Source organism: Paramormyrops kingsleyae, chromosome 3 (assembly GCF_048594095.1).
Source record: "Paramormyrops kingsleyae isolate MSU_618 chromosome 3, PKINGS_0.4, whole genome shotgun sequence".
NCBI lineage: Eukaryota > Metazoa > Chordata > Actinopteri > Osteoglossiformes > Mormyridae > Paramormyrops > Paramormyrops kingsleyae.
In genome coordinates, this window is record NC_132799.1 from 19,573,931 (window position 1) to 19,596,581 (window position 22,651).

General features: G+C 42.1%; 2 protein-coding genes across 8 annotated transcripts in view; one reads left to right on the forward strand and one right to left on the reverse strand.

Annotated features, from left to right (window-relative positions):
* The window catches only part of shtn1 (shootin 1), a 25,173-nt gene extending 12,287 nt beyond the window's left edge, over positions 1-12,886 (forward strand). For 2 of the 3 annotated variants that reach the window (XM_023803478.2, XM_023803498.2), the window contains 10 exons: positions 126-207; positions 865-959; positions 1,142-1,288; positions 2,528-2,678; positions 2,782-2,917; positions 3,034-3,119; positions 4,056-4,171; positions 4,504-4,554; positions 4,642-4,765; positions 12,357-12,886. In XM_023803478.2, coding sequence (XP_023659246.2) covers positions 126-207; positions 865-959; positions 1,142-1,288; positions 2,528-2,678; positions 2,782-2,917; positions 3,034-3,119; positions 4,056-4,171; positions 4,504-4,554; positions 4,642-4,765; positions 12,357-12,418 — 1,050 coding nt within the window. In that variant the 3' untranslated portion in view covers positions 12,419-12,886. The remainder of the gene's footprint in view (positions 1-125; positions 208-864; positions 960-1,141; positions 1,289-2,527; positions 2,679-2,781; positions 2,918-3,033; positions 3,120-4,055; positions 4,172-4,503; positions 4,555-4,641; positions 4,766-12,356) is intronic. The other variant, XM_023803488.2, reaches the window with a different exon arrangement.
* eno4 (enolase 4) overlaps positions 12,746-22,651 on the reverse strand; it is a 15,398-nt gene continuing 5,492 nt past the window's right edge. For 4 of the 5 annotated variants that reach the window (XM_072709785.1, XM_072709784.1, XM_072709787.1 and 1 more), the window contains 9 exons: positions 21,068-21,204; positions 20,460-20,629; positions 19,811-19,942; positions 19,635-19,703; positions 19,004-19,168; positions 18,714-18,839; positions 15,363-15,558; positions 14,057-14,118; positions 12,746-13,561 (listed from right to left, as the gene is read on the reverse strand). In XM_072709785.1, the coding sequence (XP_072565886.1) occupies positions 13,244-13,561; positions 14,057-14,118; positions 15,363-15,558; positions 18,714-18,839; positions 19,004-19,168; positions 19,635-19,703; positions 19,811-19,942; positions 20,460-20,629; positions 21,068-21,204 (1,375 nt within the window). In that variant the 3' untranslated portion in view covers positions 12,746-13,243. The remainder of the gene's footprint in view (positions 13,562-14,056; positions 14,119-15,362; positions 15,559-18,713; positions 18,840-19,003; positions 19,169-19,634; positions 19,704-19,810; positions 19,943-20,459; positions 20,630-21,067; positions 21,205-22,651) is intronic. The other variant, XM_023803459.2, reaches the window with a different exon arrangement.

Here is a 22,651-nt window from a genome sequence, read left to right on the forward strand (position 1 = left end):
TTTATTGGTCTGCTTTAGGACAGAATGAAGGAGGCATTATCTATATGCCAAGGGCACAAGGGGCACATCGGACACCTTGTAATGTAGCGCTTAAAAACAAAATAAACCCCCCACTCTCCCCTCAGCTGCTGAAGGAGAAACACCATAATGCCATTTTGATTGGCAAGACACTTCAACAAAAGGAGCTCTTGAACAAGTACAACAGAGGTAAAACCATGTGCCGTGAACACCATCCCGGAGACGCTGTACCACAGCTCACTGGCCCGGCTTGCAGAAGCCTTCTCTGCCTCGCAACCTTGAATGTTTCTGATGGCATGAGTCATGAGGGGTATGGAGCGGGACGGAACTGGACACTATCGCTGACCTCAGACACGTCCCCATTGTGTGCTGGAGGATGGCTTTTCAGAGAAGGGAAGCAGCTTAGCTTTGCTGTGCCTCGTCTGCAGCGCCCCCTCCGTGCTTGTTGATGCAGATGCTTTACTGAACTTTTTAGGGAAGCTAGGTGACAGACTTAAAAACAAAACTGAGCACGTGAAGGGACACTGCAGTGGCAGTGATGAGGTGCTGAATGAACAGTCCTATGCTGAGTCTCTATGCTCTGTTCTGAGTTTCTGCTGTAATGGCTGCTGGTGGACAGCAAGGAGGTATTAAATCTGAGCAAGCGTGGGGGGCCTGATGGGGGGGGGATCCCGCTGTGTCTTATCCCATGTGTACCTGCCCTGTTACCCTACATAGGATCACCTTCACTGGTGCGGGTGGTGCCCTCTGTCTTCACCATTAAGAGGAGGCCTCCCTGTGCATACTTGCCCTCTCCACCTGGCCAATATTTACTGAATGTGGTGCAACTCACCTTGTTCTCCACAGTGTCCATGCTGGCAGTAGAGGAATATGAGGCTCTCCAGGGAAACCTGCTGCTGGAGAAGGACCTCAGGGAGGAGGCTGAGAGCTTTGCCCGGGAGGTGTGTGGTGTCTGACCAGCTCTTTGATCACATATCTGCCTTGTGTCAATGGTCATTCATTTCTTCTGTACTTTAATAGCCGCCATTGAAGCAACGCCGGCTTTATTAAAAGGCATGGCAGCTGTGCTGTTGGTAGCAGACACCCCCCATCAAGGTGTCCCCCTCATCATTGTGTGCCGCAGATGCTGGTGGAGCAGAAGAAGCTGAACAGACAAAGTCAGATCCTATTCAAGAGCGCCGCTCCCAGCGAGGCTCTGCAGGAAGCCCTGCTGGAGGTGGCCAGGCTGACTCAGGCCCTGGAGCAGGAGAGGATGGAGCACCAACAGCAGGTAATGCAGCTTGCCTGGTATGCTCATGTTGGAAGACACTGGCCGGACTACGTCAAGTATGGAGCAAGGTCAAAGGAAAATGATCGTATCTTCTTTCTTTTTCAATTGGCTTTCGGTTCTGTTACTGTTTGGTTTTGGTCTTAAACCAGGGGTGGGCAATCTTATCCACAAAGGGCCGGTGTGTGCAGGTTTTCACTGAAACTCCCTAATTAGAGGACTGATTGGCTGAAGAGTCCTCACACCTGGGTTTGAACAGCTGACCTAAAGGTTATCCCAAAAACCTGCATACACACTGGACTTTTGTGGATAAGATTGCCCACCCCTGTCTTAAACTGTACTTGAATTTTTATGGTCTGTAAATACACCACTGAATTATTGCCTCCAACATAGTCATGTGATCCTTGCAGCGTTATTATGTGGCAAAAATAAATCAAAAACTGTGGGAGTCCACTGGTCGCTCATTTTAGTTACATTTCACGGAGTGCTCTTCATGCTAATCGTGCCAATGATGTTTTGGATGGCCCTGTGTGATGTTAATAAGCCTAATGACCACTGTGTCATCGCGGTGACTTTCACATGCTTTGGGTTACATGTCGATTTTAATGATTGCAAGAAAGTAGGATCACTGATCTTTGCTGCATGGGGAAGGAGGTGAGGCCAGGCTTCTGTTTAAAGAACAATTAACACATTATTTGAGAAGATAAAGCCTGGCACCGAGCCAGAGCCACTTCATGGCAATCATCACCATGTGGGCTCTTTGTGTTCCTCCCGCATGGCCCTTGAATGAGCACGCTAACTCATTAACATAGCGATTTTTTTTTTCTTGTTTATTTAATGTAAGTATACAGGATTTTTTAACCAAACTCGTACCCTATTATATTGTACTACTTGAATGAAGGTAAAGTACAATTAGTTATCTTCCATCCACCCATCCATCCAACCATCGATCCGACTTCCATCCCCTTATCCAATACAACGTTATGGCTGAGGGGTCTGGAGCCCATCTCAGGCAACAGAGGGTGTAAAGCAGGGGACACACTTGCCTGCAATGCCAGTGTTTCACTGGGGACACAATCACATGCTACAGGCAATTTAGAAAAACCATTTATCCAAATGCACAAACTACAAGCACACAGAGGATGTGGAGAAACAGAGCCATCATACTACATACCCAGCTAATTATCGATCACTGTACATTTATGAAGATGAATGGATGAGCTCATTGGCTGTTTGTGTCAGATGAAGGCTGTCCAAAACGCGCCTCCCAGTATGGAGCAGAAGGAGGCTTCAGCGCTTTGCCGTCAACTTCAGCTGCTGGAGGAGGAGAAGGCGGAGTGGGAGCAGCGGAGCCGGCAGGCGGAAGAGCAGGCCAAGGACCTCCGCTTTCGAGGTGATGCACAGATCAGCCGCTTGACAGCCAAGTGCTGCAGTTCCACCCATAATGTGTAGGATGTAGACATTCAGAGTTAACCTTCATTTTGCTGAATTTGCAGTGGAGGAGCTTCAAAAGAAGCTGCAGGCAGCAATTAACCCTATTCCCACTGCGGCCCCACCCCCTCCCCCTCCGCCACCGCCACCGCCACCCCCACCCCCCCCTCCACCAAATACAGCCCCATCGAACCCCCTCAGGTACACCTTCCCCATCCTTTACAGTTATCTGCATTACTTCTTTTTGGGGCCGCTGGTTGATAGTTAGTTCTGCAGCTTGCCACTTTCCTATAGATAACAATCTTGTTTTTTTTAAGCTCTTTGCTATCTCTTCTGCGTAAGAAGAAACAGACAAGCGATGAATTTCCTCTTGTTGTCCAGGACTCTGCAAAGATGGAGACAGGTAATAACGCAACCTGAAACTAACAAACCAACCAAACCATCCATCCATCCATCTTCTGGTTACAAATAATTAATCAATATTAACAATTCCCCACAATGTTTTGTTTCTTTTTAAATTGTCAACATCATTAAACTACTAATGTGAATACAGTGCATGCACCATTCACTGTGATCCCTGTTATCTGAAGTCACTTCCATAGGAAGCATAGCAATTTGCTGACATTGACAAGCAATTGACATTTTAAATTCATTCAGAGGCAAAAAGCAATTCACTGTTACTGTGTCCAAGTCTTCTTAAAGCGTACAATGTGCAGGCCACACGAGGCAGCACACAAGGTGGGTCGGGACATAGAGCAAACCTGTAGATGGGGTGCCTTTCTGAGCGCCGCTAAACTCAGACTGGCTTCTTCCTGTCACCATTATGAAAGGCAGACCTTGAACAGACCTGTTGTTGGTATATCTTTATATAAATAGCTAGGAGCCTTTTTAATTTATTACTATTTTTTTATTTTGGCCACATAAATTACAAAATACAACTACTGGATGAAAGAAGGCAAGAAAGCCAAGTGCTGAGATACAAACATAACTTGAAGTGTGAAGTATGCTTTTTATGACTTATTTCAAAGGAAAAACTGGCCCTTCGCAGCAGAGCCAGAGCAGTTAACTGGGAACTGAGACCCAATTAGTTCATTTCTATGAAGCGATGGCGGGTAAACGCTTGGTATACCAAAACTCAGCATCCTTGACTGGATATTGACAGTGCTTAGATAGCGTTTTCCTCTCTGCAGCACCATGTTCAGCCCTATATTCTTCGGGAAAAGCTCAGTCCAGTACAATGGAGGGAAAATATGTTTTCAAAGCACCATGCTGAGGATGTGTGTCCTGGTGGTCGGGTTTCGCGCGCTTCGACACTAATAGCATCTGATCCGCGAAACAGAGAAGAAAGAGCCAGACATCCGGCAGCAGGCTGTTGACGAAATGATGCAGCGTATCAAGAAGGGGATCCAGCTTCGTCCAGTGCAGCAGGGCTCCAGGAGCAGCAAGCAGCCTAAGGTGCCCCCAACCTGGCCATCCTGGGCACGTGGGCCGGCGTCCTCGTGGAATGACGGAGGACAATCCCTCTTTTTTGCGAGGGTCACCACAGGCCACAGGGGTGCAGAGTGTGTGGCGTTTCTGAGGGTTTAGATCCTGCACACAGATTCAGTATGAAAGTTTGTAACGACTCACATTCAGAAGAACCCAGGTATCACACAACACTGGGCAAGTTTACAGTATTACAACACGTATTGTAATTTCATTAAAGTGTGTGTGTGATGCTATTCATTATGCCACATGTATCACAATGCAGCTGGGTTCTGTATATTTTATGTTATTTGTTTTTTCAGGAACATAATATGCCGCCACCCTCTGCAGTTCGGGAACTCAAAGGAATCCTGGTAAATCTTGCATGTGTATAAGGGGGAATTTTCAAACACCAGTCACCCACATGGGGACAGACATAAAAACCTGTGGTGTGCATGCAGGACTCATTTCGGCGAGCATCCCTGGTCCCGTGTGCAGCTGGAGTTCGTGTGGGGGCTACACAGTCAGAACTGGAGACGGCGCTGCAGAGACGCCGGCGGGCAGTCAATTCCACCCAGGAAAACTGTGAGTGTCCCCTCACTTCTTCATAAAGCCGTGGGGCACTTCTAGCCTCCTGTAGAGGCAGAGGCTTGGAGCCCCAGTGAGTGCCCTGTCCGGGGGCCTGGAACAAAGCAGTTTTTACTGTCCAGTAAAAGTCAAAGTTACATTTTTATAGACATCAGACCAGCAGTCAGTTTCAGTACTCAACAAATGCTTCTTATCAGCTCAGAGTGACTTTCAGAGGCTGTTTTGATAGTGAGTCATGTCACCCAGACTGTAACAGAGCTGCATCTCCTGCCTTACTCCAGCCCTCTCTCTGCTTTAAGGAACATAGTGACAAGACCAGTGATGTGAGTCTGTAACTGTACTCTCAGCAGGAGAGTGTGGATTGCCCAGACAACTCCAATGGCTACTGCTTGGAACAGTTGATGATTTTAGACAGTTTAATAGCTAATAGCAAAGAAATGCCATTCATCGGTGATGTCCTTTTCTCATACAGTTTTAATATACACTGATGAATTGTGGGAATGTTGGGGCTTTCTACGTTTCGGGATGGTTGCATGCAATGCAGCCTCACATGGAGGACAAGCCTCACTAAGCCGCATTACTGTAAATTGTTGTGTATTAAACCCTGAAATAAAACATGAAAATTATATTTATAACAAAACAAGTATAGCTAAATATCAGCAGTATTGCCAGCAGAGCTGCTTTGTGATTGGCTGCATGTGGTTGGTAGTGGTACATTCTCATTGGTGGAAGTGAAAAGCTGTGCATCAGATTGTATGATGTAACCTTGCAGTAACATACCAATTCAAATTAACATCATGTGTCTGTGATCTGAGGTCTTGCTGCCTCTGTTGGCTTGTTGGTCTAACACAAAGACAGGGCTTGACTGGGTGTACAAGGTCATTTTTCCTCACCTTCTCATCAAGAAGCTGCTCCAGTAAAAAATGTTTGTGTGGGTGTGCGGCCATTGCACCATGCAGACTATATGTAAACATGCAAACTATTTTAATTTATACTTATGACACTTTCTGAGTTAGAACCGGATTGTACGAGCTGTTCTTTGTTCTGGTTCACTTCACTAAACGTGCTGTTTTTAACAGTTTCTCCCTGCACTGGTTACCACAACCCCCTGCCAGGGGATTGTGGAAAGTTTGGTGTTAGATGGGTCTGAGTAAAAACTCTGTGAATATATATATTTAACACATAGTGACTTGAGGGACCTCAGCATCACCAGACAGCAGTGCTAGTTGCACTGGATGTAGTGGCAGCCTGTGTGAGCTAGGGCCTTATCTGTAATGATGTGGAATGTTCCAGAAGACTTTGACTGGTTGATAATGTTTTTGTTGAGGGGCAATTTTTCAAGGCTGGTCTTAGAAGATTTTGCTGACAGCTTTGGTGGGTTGTGTCCAATGGAACAAATATTTCCCTTTTTCTTCTTGGGAGACCAAAGCATGCTTGTGTGTGACTGTTCTGCTGCTTGTAATGAATGTAGATCATGCAAGACTGCTGAGGTGCGTTGGACCTCTACTAGCTGCTAAAGCAGGTACCGCCCCCTACGGCACTGAGTTTCTTTGGAGCCGCTACTCACCCTCCTTGTGCACCCGCCTTGGTACCCTGCTTCGAGGACCAACAGTGGATCCCATCCATCCCTCTGAGCTGTGCCATTTTCTGGTGGGATTTGCCCCTCCCTGCAGCTTGTTGTTTATATGTTTACATGCCTTCTTACGGAAGCCTCCCCTAGGTGTTACACACACCAGCCACTAAACGCTACAGACTCTGCAAAAGCCGCCAGCCTGTTACCAGAGATGTATGGAGGTGGTGTGATGTGACGTGACACCCCTAAGCACTGCCTGCTGCCTTTTCTTAAGAATGTTAAAAGGCTTTTACCACAGTGGAGATGTACTCTTATCCCGCTCCACATCCAGCGGCAGGTCAACAGCAGCACCAGCTGAAGTGGCAGCAGGCTATGCCAGCTAATATGCGGCTCTTCTGCCCTTTAGCTGCTGCAGATTTCTTTTGTTGTTGTTGTTGTTTGCGCTGCCAACCTAGCTTTTGCACGCGTCTGGCTATGTAGATAGGTTTGGAATGGGGCAGTGCCAGGTGAAGGGGCCGTGGGCAGCTTGTGTACTGGACTTTCAGATACCCATGTATCTTTTAGGACGAAACACTTTTGTCATCTCAAAAAAACAGCCAGATGATAGGATCTGGTGGCTTGCTGGAATATCCCCATCTGGTGCCTATGGAGCTAGGGACCAGCTATAAGTGCTGGGTGTGGTGCTGATATATGACTGGGTTTTAAACTCTTGTCTTTCCAGCCCAGGGGTTAAGCCCTCCGTCCCGGAGTAGCTTACACAGGAACTGGATTCAGGATCCACACAATGCCACAGTGTCTCTCCTGGAGAGCTGGCTGTTCGGTTTAGAGTTTCCACCCTGTAAATTGGAGGGTAACTTCATTGTTTTCAGGTGAGGGTGAGCAGAAAAGCTGGATGGGGACTGGGCTCGGGATGGAATTGTGATGGGCACTAATTGAAGCTTTGAGTTTAGTTTGTTGTTAAGGCACAATTTCCACTCTGAGCACCATTAAGGGCAAAGGGGTTAAATCCCTGAAAATTGCAGAGGAAATTCAATTCTTGCCACGTCCCACCTGACCAGCCGTATGGAGGTGTTTTGTAAGTGGTGCTCCGGAGTGGACATCTGCTGGAAATCAGATGTGTTGATTAAAGGGGACGTTTTGGGGTGGCAACAGAGCATTTTTGGAACATTGTCGGTGTTTGCCAAAGTAGTTTCTGAATAGAGGCGTGTTCATTAGACCTTTCCCTGAAATAGGAGGACAAATCAGGAAAAGCCACTGAAGTTCAGACTTTTGTCCCTAAATAGATTTATTTCACAACCAATTTGACCTGAACAATGGTCTTGGAGATGAGGGATGGTAAAAGAGGAGAGGGATTTGCATGGATGTCAGACCCAGCACAAACCCTGTGACTTCCCTGTCTTATATTCCTCCACTGTGAGGATATATGAGATTTGTTCAGAATTTACAGGTCAGTCCTGGAGAAATGAGCAGAGGACAGCTGTACCTCACATCTCTCTGACCTCCAGGTGGACCCTCTGTCACAGAGAAGGGGTCGATAATATGACTTCCAGCCTGCAAATTTATAGTGCATGGCTTTGCGTTATTAATAATGAAGGGTGACACCTGAAAGTTTTTTTGCTGAGTTTGATCTCTGTAACATTTAATCATTAGATAGTAACATTTAAAATTCACATCTATTTAATTAGATCAAGCCTAAATTTTCCTCCAAACTAAAGCTTAAGACTTTTGAATTTTTATGGTTTTTGTAAGGATGTTTTTGAGACGGTGCTAACTGAACATGTTAGAAATTTAAACAACCATTTCAAATGAGAAAAACATTTTGTTATATATGAGTCCAGCAAAGTGCTTTCTGTGCTCATTGCATATTTTAACACCCCTAGTGACACTGATTGAACGACATCCTCTCTGCCTCTGGGGCTGGGGGGCTGCTGACTAACCCACTGTTGTAATTCTGCTGGTCCAGGTGAGGGCGACGGGCTCTCAGCCACCCTTCCTCTGCACCAATCTTGCCCTTTCTGCCACATGCTCTGCCCAGCACCCCTGTGCTTAAGAGCAGCACCATTACCATTAGCAGAGCCGTGTATGAAGATCGGCAATTAGGAAACATTTTTTAAGCAGAAAACACTTAATTTAGTGGTTTTTGTGGGGAATTTCATTTATTTTCCGAACGGAGTAATTGCCTGGCGGGGAGTCGTGTCTGTCAGGCGTGGGAATGAAGTGGGATGAGGACATGCCTGCGGAGGGTCCCCAGCCCACTGATTGGGGGTTTCTGCATTCCAAACTTATCCTCCCCACAGACGGTGCATCTGCAACACAATTGACGGTTCCCTGTGGGGGCTAGAAAGCTAAACGTGCTAAACAGCATTAGGTCTGGACAACACTTCCACAAAACGTCTCTGTGCTGGTGTGTGGCAGTCAGCTTAAACCAGAATAAACCAGCTAAAATCAAAGGACCGCAACAGAGCACAGGACTGGGCTGAGTGCCTTTACTATCCATAAGACCCTCTTACTACTGTAGAGTCATTGTTGTTAATTGCATTAAGATTCACTTTATTTAGATTTGTCAGTGTTATCACATACATCTTAGTGCATGGTTTTTCTGTTGTGCTATCTCAGGATATTTGGGGCTGCTAAAATTATTATTTTATTAGGAATAGAAGTAGATAGATAATTAGATAATTAGCTAAACAGCATGAAAATATAGCCTTAAAAATGATCACACAACTGTGAAGACAGCTGCATAACATAGTTTCAACAAAAATTGCACATCCTGATCTTCACAAAACTGGGATTTGTGGTAGGTCTGCCATTCAGAAATAAATTATCTTTATTCAAGACCAGTGCACTCACATGTGATCTGGACTCCTGAATAGTGGTAAGAGTCATCTTTCACCTTGTTTCCTGAATCCAGAAGGGTTCCCATTTGCAGAAAGTATAAAATGCCTTCATCAATCCGTCTGTTGTTATGGACAGCCATCTCACGGGAGTCAACAGGTCTGATGATTGCACTTCATGTTCATGTAATAGCAATAGAATATGAGGCCGTTTTACAGCACCAGCTTCACCCAATGGCTTAAACCCTGTGCCCTCTTGGTGGCTCCATATTCACATAATGCTCCCTGGCAGACTGCCAAGCAAATTCAGGAGTAGTTTCATGACAAACAGCCTCCTCAATCAGCACATCTAAGCATCATTGAACCGAGATGCAGATCTGCACCTCCTTCATCCCTCAGGGAACTGGAGACAGTTCTTTATGAAGAATGGTCTGGTATGCTACCATAAGCAGGTCAGGAGCATTTGAAAACACTCCAAGTAGGACTGAAGCTGTTCTGAAGCTGAACGATGACCCTGCTCCTTATTACTGCCTTGACATTAATATACTGTTAGGTGTTTCCATTATTTTGTCCACCCCCAAATGTGCCTGTGTTTTATACACAAACACGTCTTTATTCTGACATAATTATGTTGCCACAACGGTGAAATAATAATTATTGTAATCAATAAGACTGGAGCGGCTCCTGCTGAGCCACTCAGTATGTAATGCAATCACGGGACAGGCAGCAGCCCAATCAGTGAGCTCCCCACAGGCAGACCACCTGACGGCCCGCGATGGTGCTGACGAGCGTTAGCCTGGAGCTTTCAGCATGGACTGGGCCATTCAGCCAGGATTCATGGACAAGTGGGGAACACACATGGGTGACCACAGAGCATGACTCCATCTTGTTTCACACTGGCTCTCACTGCTTTATTTCAAATAGCATTTAGTAATTATTATTAATAGCTTTTGTTTTGGAGAATTTAGCATATTCTGTCAGCCTTTTATGTTAAACCATCAGGTGGTAGTTTGACTAGTTAAATCCTCATTACAATAACACAAAAGCTTCATGTTAAAGATATTATGTGATCCATATGACCAGATTTGCTTAGGTAAACTGTTTGTTTATATGGTATTTAGTCAGGTGGGCCCAAAGGCCAAAGGTACACTTTGGGGAGGCTGCTTAATCCAGCTTTCTTAATGCTGGGTGTCGCCTGGCTGTAACTCAATCCAGCACAGCTCCCACCCCGCCCCCCCATTGGCAAATTCTTATGGGTGCTGTTCCTTAAACTGCTTAAATCTGTGAAATGTTCATTCAGTGGGCCTGTAAAACACTCAGAATTTCCTTGAAAGTGCGAATAAGGCACACCTTTCCTTGCAGAAAGCTAAGGGGTAGCACTCATTCTTTCAGTTCCTCCTGTGAGTGCCTCCAGATGGCAGCATGCTGGCATTTCCTACATGCTGCCTGGCTGCTGGGATTCTGTAACTCAGGACCATTGTGGTTTTGTTACTTTCAAAGGCGCTAAATAATTGCTTCCTTTAAATTATTCGGCGTGAGTAGCAACAGTGTGGCGGGAATGTGCCAGGCTACCAAACGCTCACAATGAGACCACTGATTCAGCTTCCATGCTGCCACTGTCTTTCCCCTTATTCATATGTGACCTGCCTACCCGCTTTGGCTGGGCATGAAATTAGTTTTTTTTTTTTTATACAAAATAAAGTAATTTTGACACTGTTAGATTGATATTAGATAAGTCAGTCACCCAAAACACCAGTGAAAGTTCTTTTCTTTCCTTTTTTTAGCCTGCATCACATGCATGGCCCCAGAAATACACAAGCCCTTTAAAAGCCATGACTCATAATGATACACCAAGTAGTTTTTCCTCTTTCATTCATCAATTCTGTGTGTTTTTTGATCAAATTCAAATAAATGTTATCTTCTAGTTTTGCATAACACCTGTGTCACAGTGGTAACACACAATGCCACAAGTGACCCTCTCCGTTATTTGGGGGAATCTTGTTTCGGTGAGAGACAGCTGAATGTTGGGTCAGTGAAAAGGCGGCCCGTCCCCTCAGCCACAGCACTGCCGAAAGTGCACATTGTGCAGACCGCCAGCGCTGCGTCCTCCACACTCACAGAACTACAAAAACCAGCTTTTATTTCCTGTAGTCTAATTATCAAGGCCAATTTTTTTTCCTTCCCCAGCCTCTCACACTGTGAAGCATCACAATACAAATTAAACATTGTAGTAACCAGTCTAACTGAGAAGTGATTTTTTTTCAAGTATTTAGATTTATGTAGCTGATAAGCTGTGACAGAATTGCAACTTTTTGTTTTATTTAAACTGTTGACTTCTTGTGATAAATAGATTAATCCACATGCAGGGTTGCCCATCTTACCACACCAATTGCAGGATGTACACCTCTATTTATTTGGTGAATGTAAATACTTGTTTAACTGTTATGTTACACTTATATTTTACTATATTGGTCACATATTAAACAAAAAAATCAGATTAACCTGAAGGTGGTAACACATTTTATTTAAAATCACTAGGATTATCACATTATTCATAAGTTATTTTTGAAGTAATCATTAATATTTAAATATATTACTTGTATACATTGATGTTTATATGTATAAAGAGTTGTTTTGATTCATTTTTCAAAGCTGTGTTTGTCTTTTCTGTAATTTAGTTGTTAAGTTAGCAAACTGAAGCCAAGGACACCTAAACGTTATTTTTACCATGTTGTTTAAAAGTGCAGAAAGTTGTCGTCCTTGGGTACAGAGCAAACAGATTCATCTGGAAATCGCAGAATCCTTTGAGAAATAACACCCTTTATCCTCCCTAGTTTTCACATTATCCTTACTACAGAGTCAAGAAAGCTGCTGTTAGCCCGGTCTGTAATGGTCGTTTTCATGACTGTAATTGCATAGTAGCATTTATTAATTATCTGAAAATTGAATTATTAATTATGACAAAATCTATTTACATGTGCCATAAACGTAAACTTTACCTTCACAGCAAATAGAAGTATTATAATACTACATCGGCTATATATGCAATTTTTACATAAATGTTCACTAATATTTGTGTTAATTGGATAATTATTCTAATAACAGAGTTATCATTCTGTTTATATTGTGAATTACAACCAAATGGAAAGCTGCTTTTACATATCAAACCGCATTTTCCCAGCAGCAGGAACCACTTCACACCTGCTGCAGCACACGGTTCACGTGGAAAAGGACAGCAAGTAAACAGACGTACCGGAAGGTGGGGAAAAAAAACAATGGCTGGCCAAGCCGAGAGCGATAAGCCATATCCCGCAGCAGCCGCGATACCATTTACTCACGGGTCTCACCACAGACACTGGATTCGCCGATATGATGGAAATAATGAAATGTAACAAATTTCTTATTATTCCACGTAAAACAGATGATGATGGTATGTGTAATTGACTAATTTCTGTTTTTAGAATGTGCTGTTTTGTACAGTATACATTTTTTATGTACCACTAGTGATTTGGTTTTTACTCTGTTGTATTGTTTCCATTAGGTTCTACTTTTTGAAAATACAGTACTAGGTTGTGTTTCTAACAGTAACTTTATTTGTACTTGTATGAAGCATATATAAAATTGCCGTAGGTGTAAATATTGGAATTACTTTAAGTGACAGATTACTGGAATTATCAGGCAACTGTCTAATCATACATGAACAATGAGAAATTTGTTGAGTGTTTCGTAGATTGTCCTGCTCTCATGTTCCAAGTGAATTGGGAAAACCAGTTACCTCTCTTGAACCTGTTGGAGGAAAAAAAGAAAAAAAAAACATTACATTGAAAAGACTTAGGAGCGGCACCCTTGTGAAGTGCTGTCATACAGTTGGGTGTTATGACTGTAATGTTTGAAAGCCGAGAGTCTCTCAAGTGACCATCATAGTTGAACACACCCCAAATTAGCAAACGCTCCCCTCCCAGGGCAGTACAGGCCTCGCGTCTGCCTTTGCTGTAGTGCAGAGGTTCATCCTTTATTTTATATAAAGATGAACTTCCTTTTCAGGGCCTGTGCAGTGTCCTCGCCCTTTTATGTGTAATTAGGTGGCCAATTAAGAGAGCCAAGGCGCATCCAGACAGATCCTTTCCTTATGATTCCTGACACAGAGTTCTTTTCATAGACTAAAAGAGATGCATTCTCAGCAACTGGCCAATTCCTATCTCTGCACCCTGCGCTTTGTCCACTCGCTTTTCTGCAAACTGAAAGGACAGACACAGAAAAAGCCATACCCAGTATTCCCTGCTGGGACAATTCCTCCTCTATAGAAATCAGACGGTTGTATTTAGTCAGCCTCTCTCCACGACTCAGACCTCCCAGTTTGACAAAATTAACACCCAGTCCTACAGCCTGAAGGGACAGACACACAATACAGGGGCTTTTACTGCCACAAAGAACATGTGTTTATCCATCATGCATCTGCAAAATTAAAAGAGGAGTATCATTTCTGTTTTTACGAATGTTTACAAGCTATACTCTAGTGGTATCACAAACCCTTTAGCTTTGCATATTGCAGCAGAGTAAAAGTATGTTTTTTATTGTGTTACAGACAGATTAGAGAATCACATCCTGAAAAACCTCCATGAAATGTACAATAAACAGCAGTTATATTAAAGTTCATCCTTCCGGTTTAAACAAATTTTAAGATCCTCTTCAAGCAGTTTATTTCTGTTTCTTAAGAATCCTGCATGAATGTAAAGATAGGGTTTGGTTTCATCAAGCCGTCTATAAGATTTTCAATTATTGTCCCAGTCGACTAGGCTGGTTGTTTTGCACGTTCCGTAATATGATCCCTCCATAGATATTCCAAACATATTCCTACTAGGGCATTTGATGGGCTCTTACCAGGTCTGACAAAGTGTCACAGCATGGTTCTCCACTTGTTGTTCCAAATATGGTCACTGTACCTAATGCACAGAAACCAAGAATTCCTCTGTCAGTCACCTGTCTGACCACCCGGTCATTATGAGTGTGGAGTGCATACAGCAACGCCAGACACCATTTACTCATGCTGAGAGGCATTTACTACACCCAAAACAATGGACAGCACATCTACAACTTTTGTCACATACACATTTTATAACATGGTTATCTAATTCGTCATCTATAAGCAAAATTGCGCCTTTTGTGTATCAGTTTTTGAGAGGTCAAATATAAAAAATATTTAAATATTAATGTACTTTTAGCAGGAGCACAAAATACAGGATAAGGGTATTTTTTATCATAAATTGCATAAAACTTTTCAGGGATCAGGTGATCCTAAATGACCTGTTCTAAATGTTCCTGCTATACAGTTTAATTTCCTTTTACTTTGATCCGTTGAACCCTAAAAATACGCAGTGAGTTCGATCATTTTCTTATTTTTTTCAAAGGGCAAAGAAAGTAAGAATGTTGGTACAGCAGACTGTGAAGCCAGTGAATATATTCCTTTATGCGCTGTGCTGTACAGTAGAGTCCACTACATCTATGCATGGGGGCATCTGTCACATAGTATAACCATTGTGAGTCCCTACAAGTTTATAATCTGCAGCAGGTAGGTCATCGAGATGCAGCTGGCATAATAGTCAAAGGACGAAAGTCAGTTTTACCTCTGTCTCACATACACTACCAGTCAAAGGCTTTTGCACACCACAGGTTTTTACCACTTTTCCATTTATTTCACAAACTGCAGATTTTTATTCTTTAACATTGGCAAGATGAGTGAACAAATAGTGAGTGTCTGACATCCTATTAACTGGTTGTGTGGTGATGGCATGGTCAAATTCTAGGCTGCACTAGTTAACTGTTTCATCCCATGAAACAGCAGTATTTAATGTCCCTTGCAGAACGAATTTTCCCTGCTGTTATAACTACTAGAAGTGGTTAATTTGATGAATCAAAGGTATGACATTTCCTTGCTAATTAAGGTATTCAAATGGTGAACTTACTGTAAATGTATTTGTTAGCAAAGAATAGAGTATATTTTTAGTGAATGTTAAGTGAGTAACATGCAAATGTAATTCTCAGTGTGTGGAAAAACCTTTAACCGGTAGTGTATATACCACACCACTAACATATTGTGCTGTACATACTAAAAATGACAACCACCCAATAATTAGATTAACCAGAAACACTGAATCTAGGTCCCCTTAATCATTGAGTAGTCCCATACCTTCTAGCTGCTGAGTGACCTGAATTAGGTCAGTGACGGTGGTCTGATTAGTCTGCTTCAGGATATAACCTCTGACCCCTGGTGTGGACAGTGTGCACTCTGTTAAAAGGGCAGTTGTGGGCCTGAATGTAGTGTCACAGAGCAGGTGGCATGTGGGTCTTAGTGCTCTGCACAGTGACTGCCATTGTTCGTGATCCTAAGGAAGATTGTGAATGAAAATTCAAGATCACAAGATCCACTTGGTCACTTAAAAAAATAACAATCAACACATTTTCTTAAGCAATTATTTAAAATATCTGTTTTGTACTTTGTGAATTATGAATGGATTTGCAGCTGAGAATCTCTGTCTGTGCTCTGCAGTCCATGTCTCCAGCATAGCTCGACCCGGGGATCTTTTATCCGGGAGATCACGAGTGCGAGCCAGCAGTGGGCACACACAAAACATGACAACAGATAAGCAGGGTGTGCAGTTAGCACACATATATTTTAAGTTAGTTTAAAAATGTAGAAACATTAAGAAACTATAATGTTAACACTGTCAGCGTTTACTGCAACTGTTAATAATGAAAAAAACACTGACACTGAAGAAACACCAGCCAGGCTCCACTACACAGGCCTGCTTACTCAACCCAGGTCATTACAGACATCCCACCTCTCCCAGAGGTTTTGGGAAGATAGTTCCCTGACACCTGTGAATGGTTTACAATGTCCCAGAAATCTGTTGTTCTGCTATTCAAAGGCAGTAAAACTAGCACATAAGAAATTTTACTGTTGCAACCTTCAGCCAGCATTGGGCTTGGGTTGAATCTAATTTTTAATGTCATAACATCCACAAATAATACCACAGTACAATGTGATGGTATTTTAATAATATAAAGGCAAAGGTTTACTTATGGGGGGGGGGGGAATGGAGAAAAATTAAATACAGATGCTCCCCATGTTATGATATTTCAGCTTTACGATGGGTAAATGTTTTTCACTTTCAGGGTATTATTCAATAAATTACATGAGATATTCAACATTTTATTATAAAATAGGCTTTGTGTTAATGATGTTTCCCAACAGTAGGCTACTGTAAGTGTTCTAACCATGTTTTTAAGGTAGGCTAGGCTATGATGTTTTTTAGGTTAGGTGTACTGTATTAAAATGCATTTTCACCTTACTTTATTTTTGCCTTACGATAGGTTCATCGGAATGTAACTCCGGGGGGTACTACACTAGCATTTCCTAATAAAATCCACTATATGCACACTCGCTTCTGCATTCCAAGTCAGCCAGCTGTTTCACTTCTGGCAGCTGTACACTATACTTAACAACTGATTGACTATGGCTTTGTTCACTCAGTTGCTTCAAGACATACCCAGACTTATGGTCAATGACATTAGTTGCATTATTCAAGCATCTTGCCATACCTGCCACCTGCACCAGCTCCACCAGGGGAATACTGTACCAAGATGTTTCCAGGCCAGCCAAGATATATAATCTCTCCAGCGTGCCCTGGGTCTGTCCTGGGACCCCCTCCTGATTGAACATGCCCGAAACACCTTGCCAAGGAACTGTTCAGGAGGCATCCTAGACAGATGCCTTAACCACCTCAACTGGCTCCTTTTGATGTCTACTTTGAGCCCCTCCCAAATGTCCAAGCTCCTCACCCAATCTCTAAGACTGAGCCCAGACACCCTGTGGAGGAAACTCATTTCTGCCGCTTGTAACCGTGATCTCATTCTTTCAGTCACTACCCAGAGCTCATGACCACAGGTGAGGGTAGGAATGTAGAGGCTGGCAATTCGAAAGCTTTGCCTTCCGGCTCTGCTCCCTCTTCACCACGAAAGAATGGTATAGCGTCCGCATTACTGCCGACACTGCACCGATCCGTCTGTCAATCTCCTGAATCCTATTTCCCTCATTCGTGAACAAGACCCCGAGACACTTAAATTCCTCTTCTTGGAGCAGCATCTCATCCCCCACCAGGAGAGGGCAATCCACCTTTTTCTGGTCAAGAACAAAGGCCTCAGTCTTGGAGGTGCTAATCTGCATCCCTGCCGCCTCACACAGCTGCACACCACCCCAGTGCATGCTGCAGGTCACTGGCCAATGATACCAACAGGACTACATTATCCACAAAAAGCAAAGACGTGACAGTTGCTTTCTGCTTGCTTTATAAATATGAACAATACAATTTTACAAAATTAGACAATTACAATTAAAATATGAACAAACCATTTGCCCCATAACGTTAGCTGTGACTGGCTGATAAACATCAGTATTACTTGCTTGTCCTACATCCTCCATCGCATCAATCCCTTATTTTTTTTTACTTAGATTGTCAACTCCATCACAATTATTGGCCTTTTTAAGAAACTTCAGACACTCAGCTACCATGACATTAATATGACATTAATATGCACACTCGCCACCAACTGGACAGGGGTGTGAATTGCTTAAAGTTATGTGACACAAACTTATTTTCCTGATAAATTTTTGATGAAAACAGAACAACAGTATTGACAGTGGATTTGATTTAGCTGGCTGAGATTTTACTGGAAATATGTCAGCACTCCCAATGTGCATATAGCGGATTTACTAGGGGTATTTATGAATGAAAATAACACAGTATACAATATTGCCATAATAACACCCAAGCTTAGCCAGTACCCCTAACCCACCCCAGTTTGTCCCTCATCCACCTCCCTGGTGGAATGTCTGTTGTTAGTTATTCTCATGTAATACAGCTTTAAGATTTTGAAGAGTATCAGTAAAAACAGATCATTTCCGTGATGAAACCTAAGTGGAAATAGTGGTACCCTCATAAGCAAGACAGTTTCAGAAATACAGAAGCACAACACTCATCAGTAACCGTCACACTGGACGGAAACATGACAGTATCATGACAGATCTGCAAGAGCCATTTTGAGAGCTTGTCGGTGACTTGTTACCATTTCCTGCAAATATTCAAAATCGGCATAATATTTAAAAAACAACAAATCTTTTTGCTTTTAAAAGAGGAATATGGCCTTCCAAGATAATCAAAACAACATAATGTGCATCTCCAGTTTCCCTTTAGTGTTTATACGGTAATGAGGGTTTATCAGCTTCCAGCTTTTATGTCATAATACAGCATTTTCAACTTTTGCACCACCGATCATCAGACTCTTAATTTTAATAGGTTAATCGCTTGACTCAAATCTACTATAAGAAATAAAGTTGATTTCTAAGATATTAACAGCTACATTCCAATGAGAACTCTTGAAAACAGCTTTTCTGATACAGTGTAATTTGGCATTCACAGAAGGCTAATGGGAATAATCCATCACACATTGTGCAGGTAAATTACAGTCACCATTGTTTTACCTTCTTTCGAAAGGGATCTATCAGGGCGATAAGTGCAGGGTATCTGCGCGTCAGATTCTTGTACATGTCCACTAGCTCATCAGGAGTCTTTGCACTGCCGCTGACAATGTCATATTTACCTTTTTGCTGCATTTATATTAGGGAAAAAACAACATAATCCCACATTAAGCCAAATAAATAAATATGATGTATGAAAACTAAAGGTAAACCTGGTGTGATAGTGAAAAGTGAATTAAATATATTAGATATTGTTTCTTTTACACTGCTACATTCATGCCACCTGTACTTACATAGTCCATTAACTCATGAGCAGCGCAGTTGATTGCGAAATGTATGTCGTCTCCCAGTGTCAGGCCAAGGTTGTTGGCTGCCTCTGTCAGTAGGTCTAAAGGCTGCTCAGGCTGGTCGTATCCTACCACCATTGCCCCCATGTCTGACACTGTATTCAACACAGGCTGAAATTGAGGGGAAAGAACAGGAGCTGTCACTTTGAACACATTCATTTTGGAAGTTCCCTTTTTTCCTGGACAGTGTTGACTATTGGCCTATTATATTTTGTCGGCAGATTCAGTACTTGATTATTTTGCATTGGAACAAGAACTGGAACAATGACCAAAACAATACCCAGAGATTAACCTAACACTGTTGTAAAATTACAGTCAAGGAAGGGATTGTGTGAATTTTTCAACTGAATTTGTACTAAATAAACCAAAACACTATTTTAAAAAGTATTGTAAATTTCGCACTTCTACAGTATGTTGTTTCAGTGTGAAGAAAATGAAAGGATAAAATGTCTATACATTTTAAATCCAGTTTATAATAATTCAGAAAATGACTCCAAAGGTACTTCTGCTAGACTATTTATATGATAAATACACAAAAAATGTACATGTAAGTAAATGTCTCCACAATTCCTCTTACCCCTGTCTTTGAGGCTGTATTCAGTATCTTTGTAATCTCTTTTTGAAGCTCAAGGACCATTGCAACAATCTGTTAAGCAGGTCATGTATCACATTAGAGAAATTTATGATTTATATATTTCTAAGGTTTGAAAGCTGAATGCATAATATAGGTGAATTGAAGGTAAGTGACTGTACTTGTCTGACACTTTGTTTTGCTGTTGGGATAACAATGAGTTCCTCCATCAGGTTCAGCTTCCCTGGAGATGCTTTGCCACAGTGGAGCAGGGTTACCATAGGCAATGGCATCTCGACATTTCCCAGACCCCGCTGAAAACGAAGACGGGCATTGAACTGTTGCATCAAAACAGTGCATTTTACTGCTATAGTTTCACCTAGCATTTCAGTTTAGGTAAGGCATGGCAGAGAAATGTGTGATACTAAAAATACCCATGTGTCCATAACATTGCACTCTTTCTAAGATAAGGCCCCGTAACTCTTTAAATGAATCAGTCTATTGTTACAAAAGTGTGACCACAATGAAAATTGCTGAATGCCTAAATCGTCAAAGAACCTAGTTATATTTTAATATTACATATAGCAATATACACCATGACCTTGTACTGGATGGATGGATGGATGGATATAGCAAAGACCCGAGTACTATACTGTGATATGAAATACCTTAAAATTCACTTTCACGTTTGACTTGTACAACTAACTCTTTCTTGTACAGTTATTGTCTGCAAATGACCTAGATAAAGATTCTTTACAGCACATGGTAAGCACTGAGATATTAGGTGCCTTTGAATTCACATTCAGACTGATAAAATGAGGATGCACAGACCTGTTGGGGATGCAGTGATCTGATGTGCTGATAGAGTGGCACACTGTTTAACTGGGCTGCAGCCTTGGCTATTGCCAGGGACACAGAACCAACAGCCATGCTGCCGGGGATGATGGGAACCCGGGGCTCTGCAGGTGGGAGGGGCTTCTCTGTGGTGTTACTCTTTTTCCCTGTTATCAGGCATAGCCTATTTCATATGATATTTCCCTCAATTGGTACAGAATTGCTTATATACAGAAGACAATATATTTCCAATATATTCCCATAGGAGACCACTGATATGACAGCAGCCTGTTTTTTCAGTTTCTTTCAAAATTGTTTCTACATTTTGGTCTCAGCAAAAACTATTAAAGTTTATTTTTTAAATAGGCTTCACAAATAATTGTCAGATCCAGTTTATCTAGTAATTGTAATTCTTGCCTGGAGCTTTGCAAGAGGTTTTGGACATCAGGTCTAAAGCCAACTCAAAATGACCTACCTTTTTTGGTATGGCTACCTGAACATGCATTTCAGTGCCAGCTTGGTAGTTTCAATCAACAACAATTAATTAATGTATGATGTAAAATTACCACTAAAGAATGATGTGATGTGGACACCACAGCATCTACCTTTATGTCCTGCCTTTCTGTGTCCTGGAGTCACTGGGGGAGGGACTGGTTCATGCGTAGGATCCGCAGCTTGCTTTTCCTCAGTTTCTCTGCTCTGCCTCTCCTGATATTCAAGGAAGCGTTCCTTAAAAAAGTCACTGTTAAAAACATATATTTGGTTTTATGCAAAAAGCACCAGAGCTGTCAGAAACAACATATGCCAAATCAAATTTGCCTATTCAAACCTGTTTAAACACAGGGAGAACAGGCAACACTCAGGAATAGCAGCCTGTACCCCTGGAGGTGTGAGGCTACAGTGTTAGCTGCTGAGCCTTAGTGTCACCAAACAAAATCCATCCATTTCTCAGACATCGAAAATGTTTGTTCATATTTATGACAACTGCAAATTATTTGTCTTCTAGTTCTGTATTACAACTTTACTAGAATGAGATCTAAAATATGTCCACAATGTTCAGGCTGATTGGAAGGTAAGAATTTTAGGAATTATCAGCATGAATGTTTGTGATAAGTGTATGTTGGAGAACTGGCTGGCATAAAAAGGAGCATTTTATTCGGGGATTCCTTTAGCCCCTGTTCCCCAGTAGATTGAAGGAAGATAGAAACACTGCATCTATAGCAAATGTAGAATTGCTACTTTGGTGGTGCTGGACATACAAGGACCTAGCAGGATATTGATATGAAGGGGTAGACAAAAAATCAGTTCACATTAGAATCGCAATTCTATATCTACCGATTAAAAATATTGCGATTGCGATTCTAATGTGAATTTTTGGAATTTATAAATTGTAGTTAGGCAAGCGTTTTAGCACATTTTGGATTTTATAACCTCAAGGGGAAGAAAGAGCTCGATGAGATCCATGTTATATGCAGGCTTTGCAAAGCGAAGGTGAAGTATTTTGGAAACACTACAAACTTCGCTTGGACTGTAGTTGCAATGTTTCCAAAAACTGTCAACAGCTTAGGTTAAATATAAATCCTTTGTGAATTTAGGAAGTACTGTGCACCCGGTTCAGTTCACATTTCAAAAGTCAACCCACTAGTTACTGCACATTACAGCCAAATGTATGGCGTCACACTTCATGTTCAATTAACGTTATAAATGCGTTTTGGCCTCTGAGGAATGAAAACAAAAAGTAACTTTCTTATAGCTTCCATTTTGCTCCAATTTAACCATTTGAATATGTGTCATGTCGTAATTACAATTTGCCAATTCCCTAGTCGGATCTTCCTAGTAGGACTTGAAGGCAGCAAGAGCACAAACACATAGGATTATGTGGAAGGGCACTGAAGGCAACATGACTGAGTCTAAGAAGAGCAAATATAAGTGCATTTAAAAAGGTTGCTTTTGTATGTTAATGTGTCAAATATCAACAAAAAGTTCAATTCTTGTAGATGTGAAAACCAGTTCAACCGATTCACTGAAAATAATGATTTGTTCATTGATGAATCAGACATCATTACTCGCAAGTTTCACATTTGTGCTCGTGAGTGGGATATTTGCGCACGAGAAATGTTAAAACTTGTAGGTTTTTATTTTTCACTTTTTGTTTTATCACTCTCTAGTTTTGACATTGATATGACACC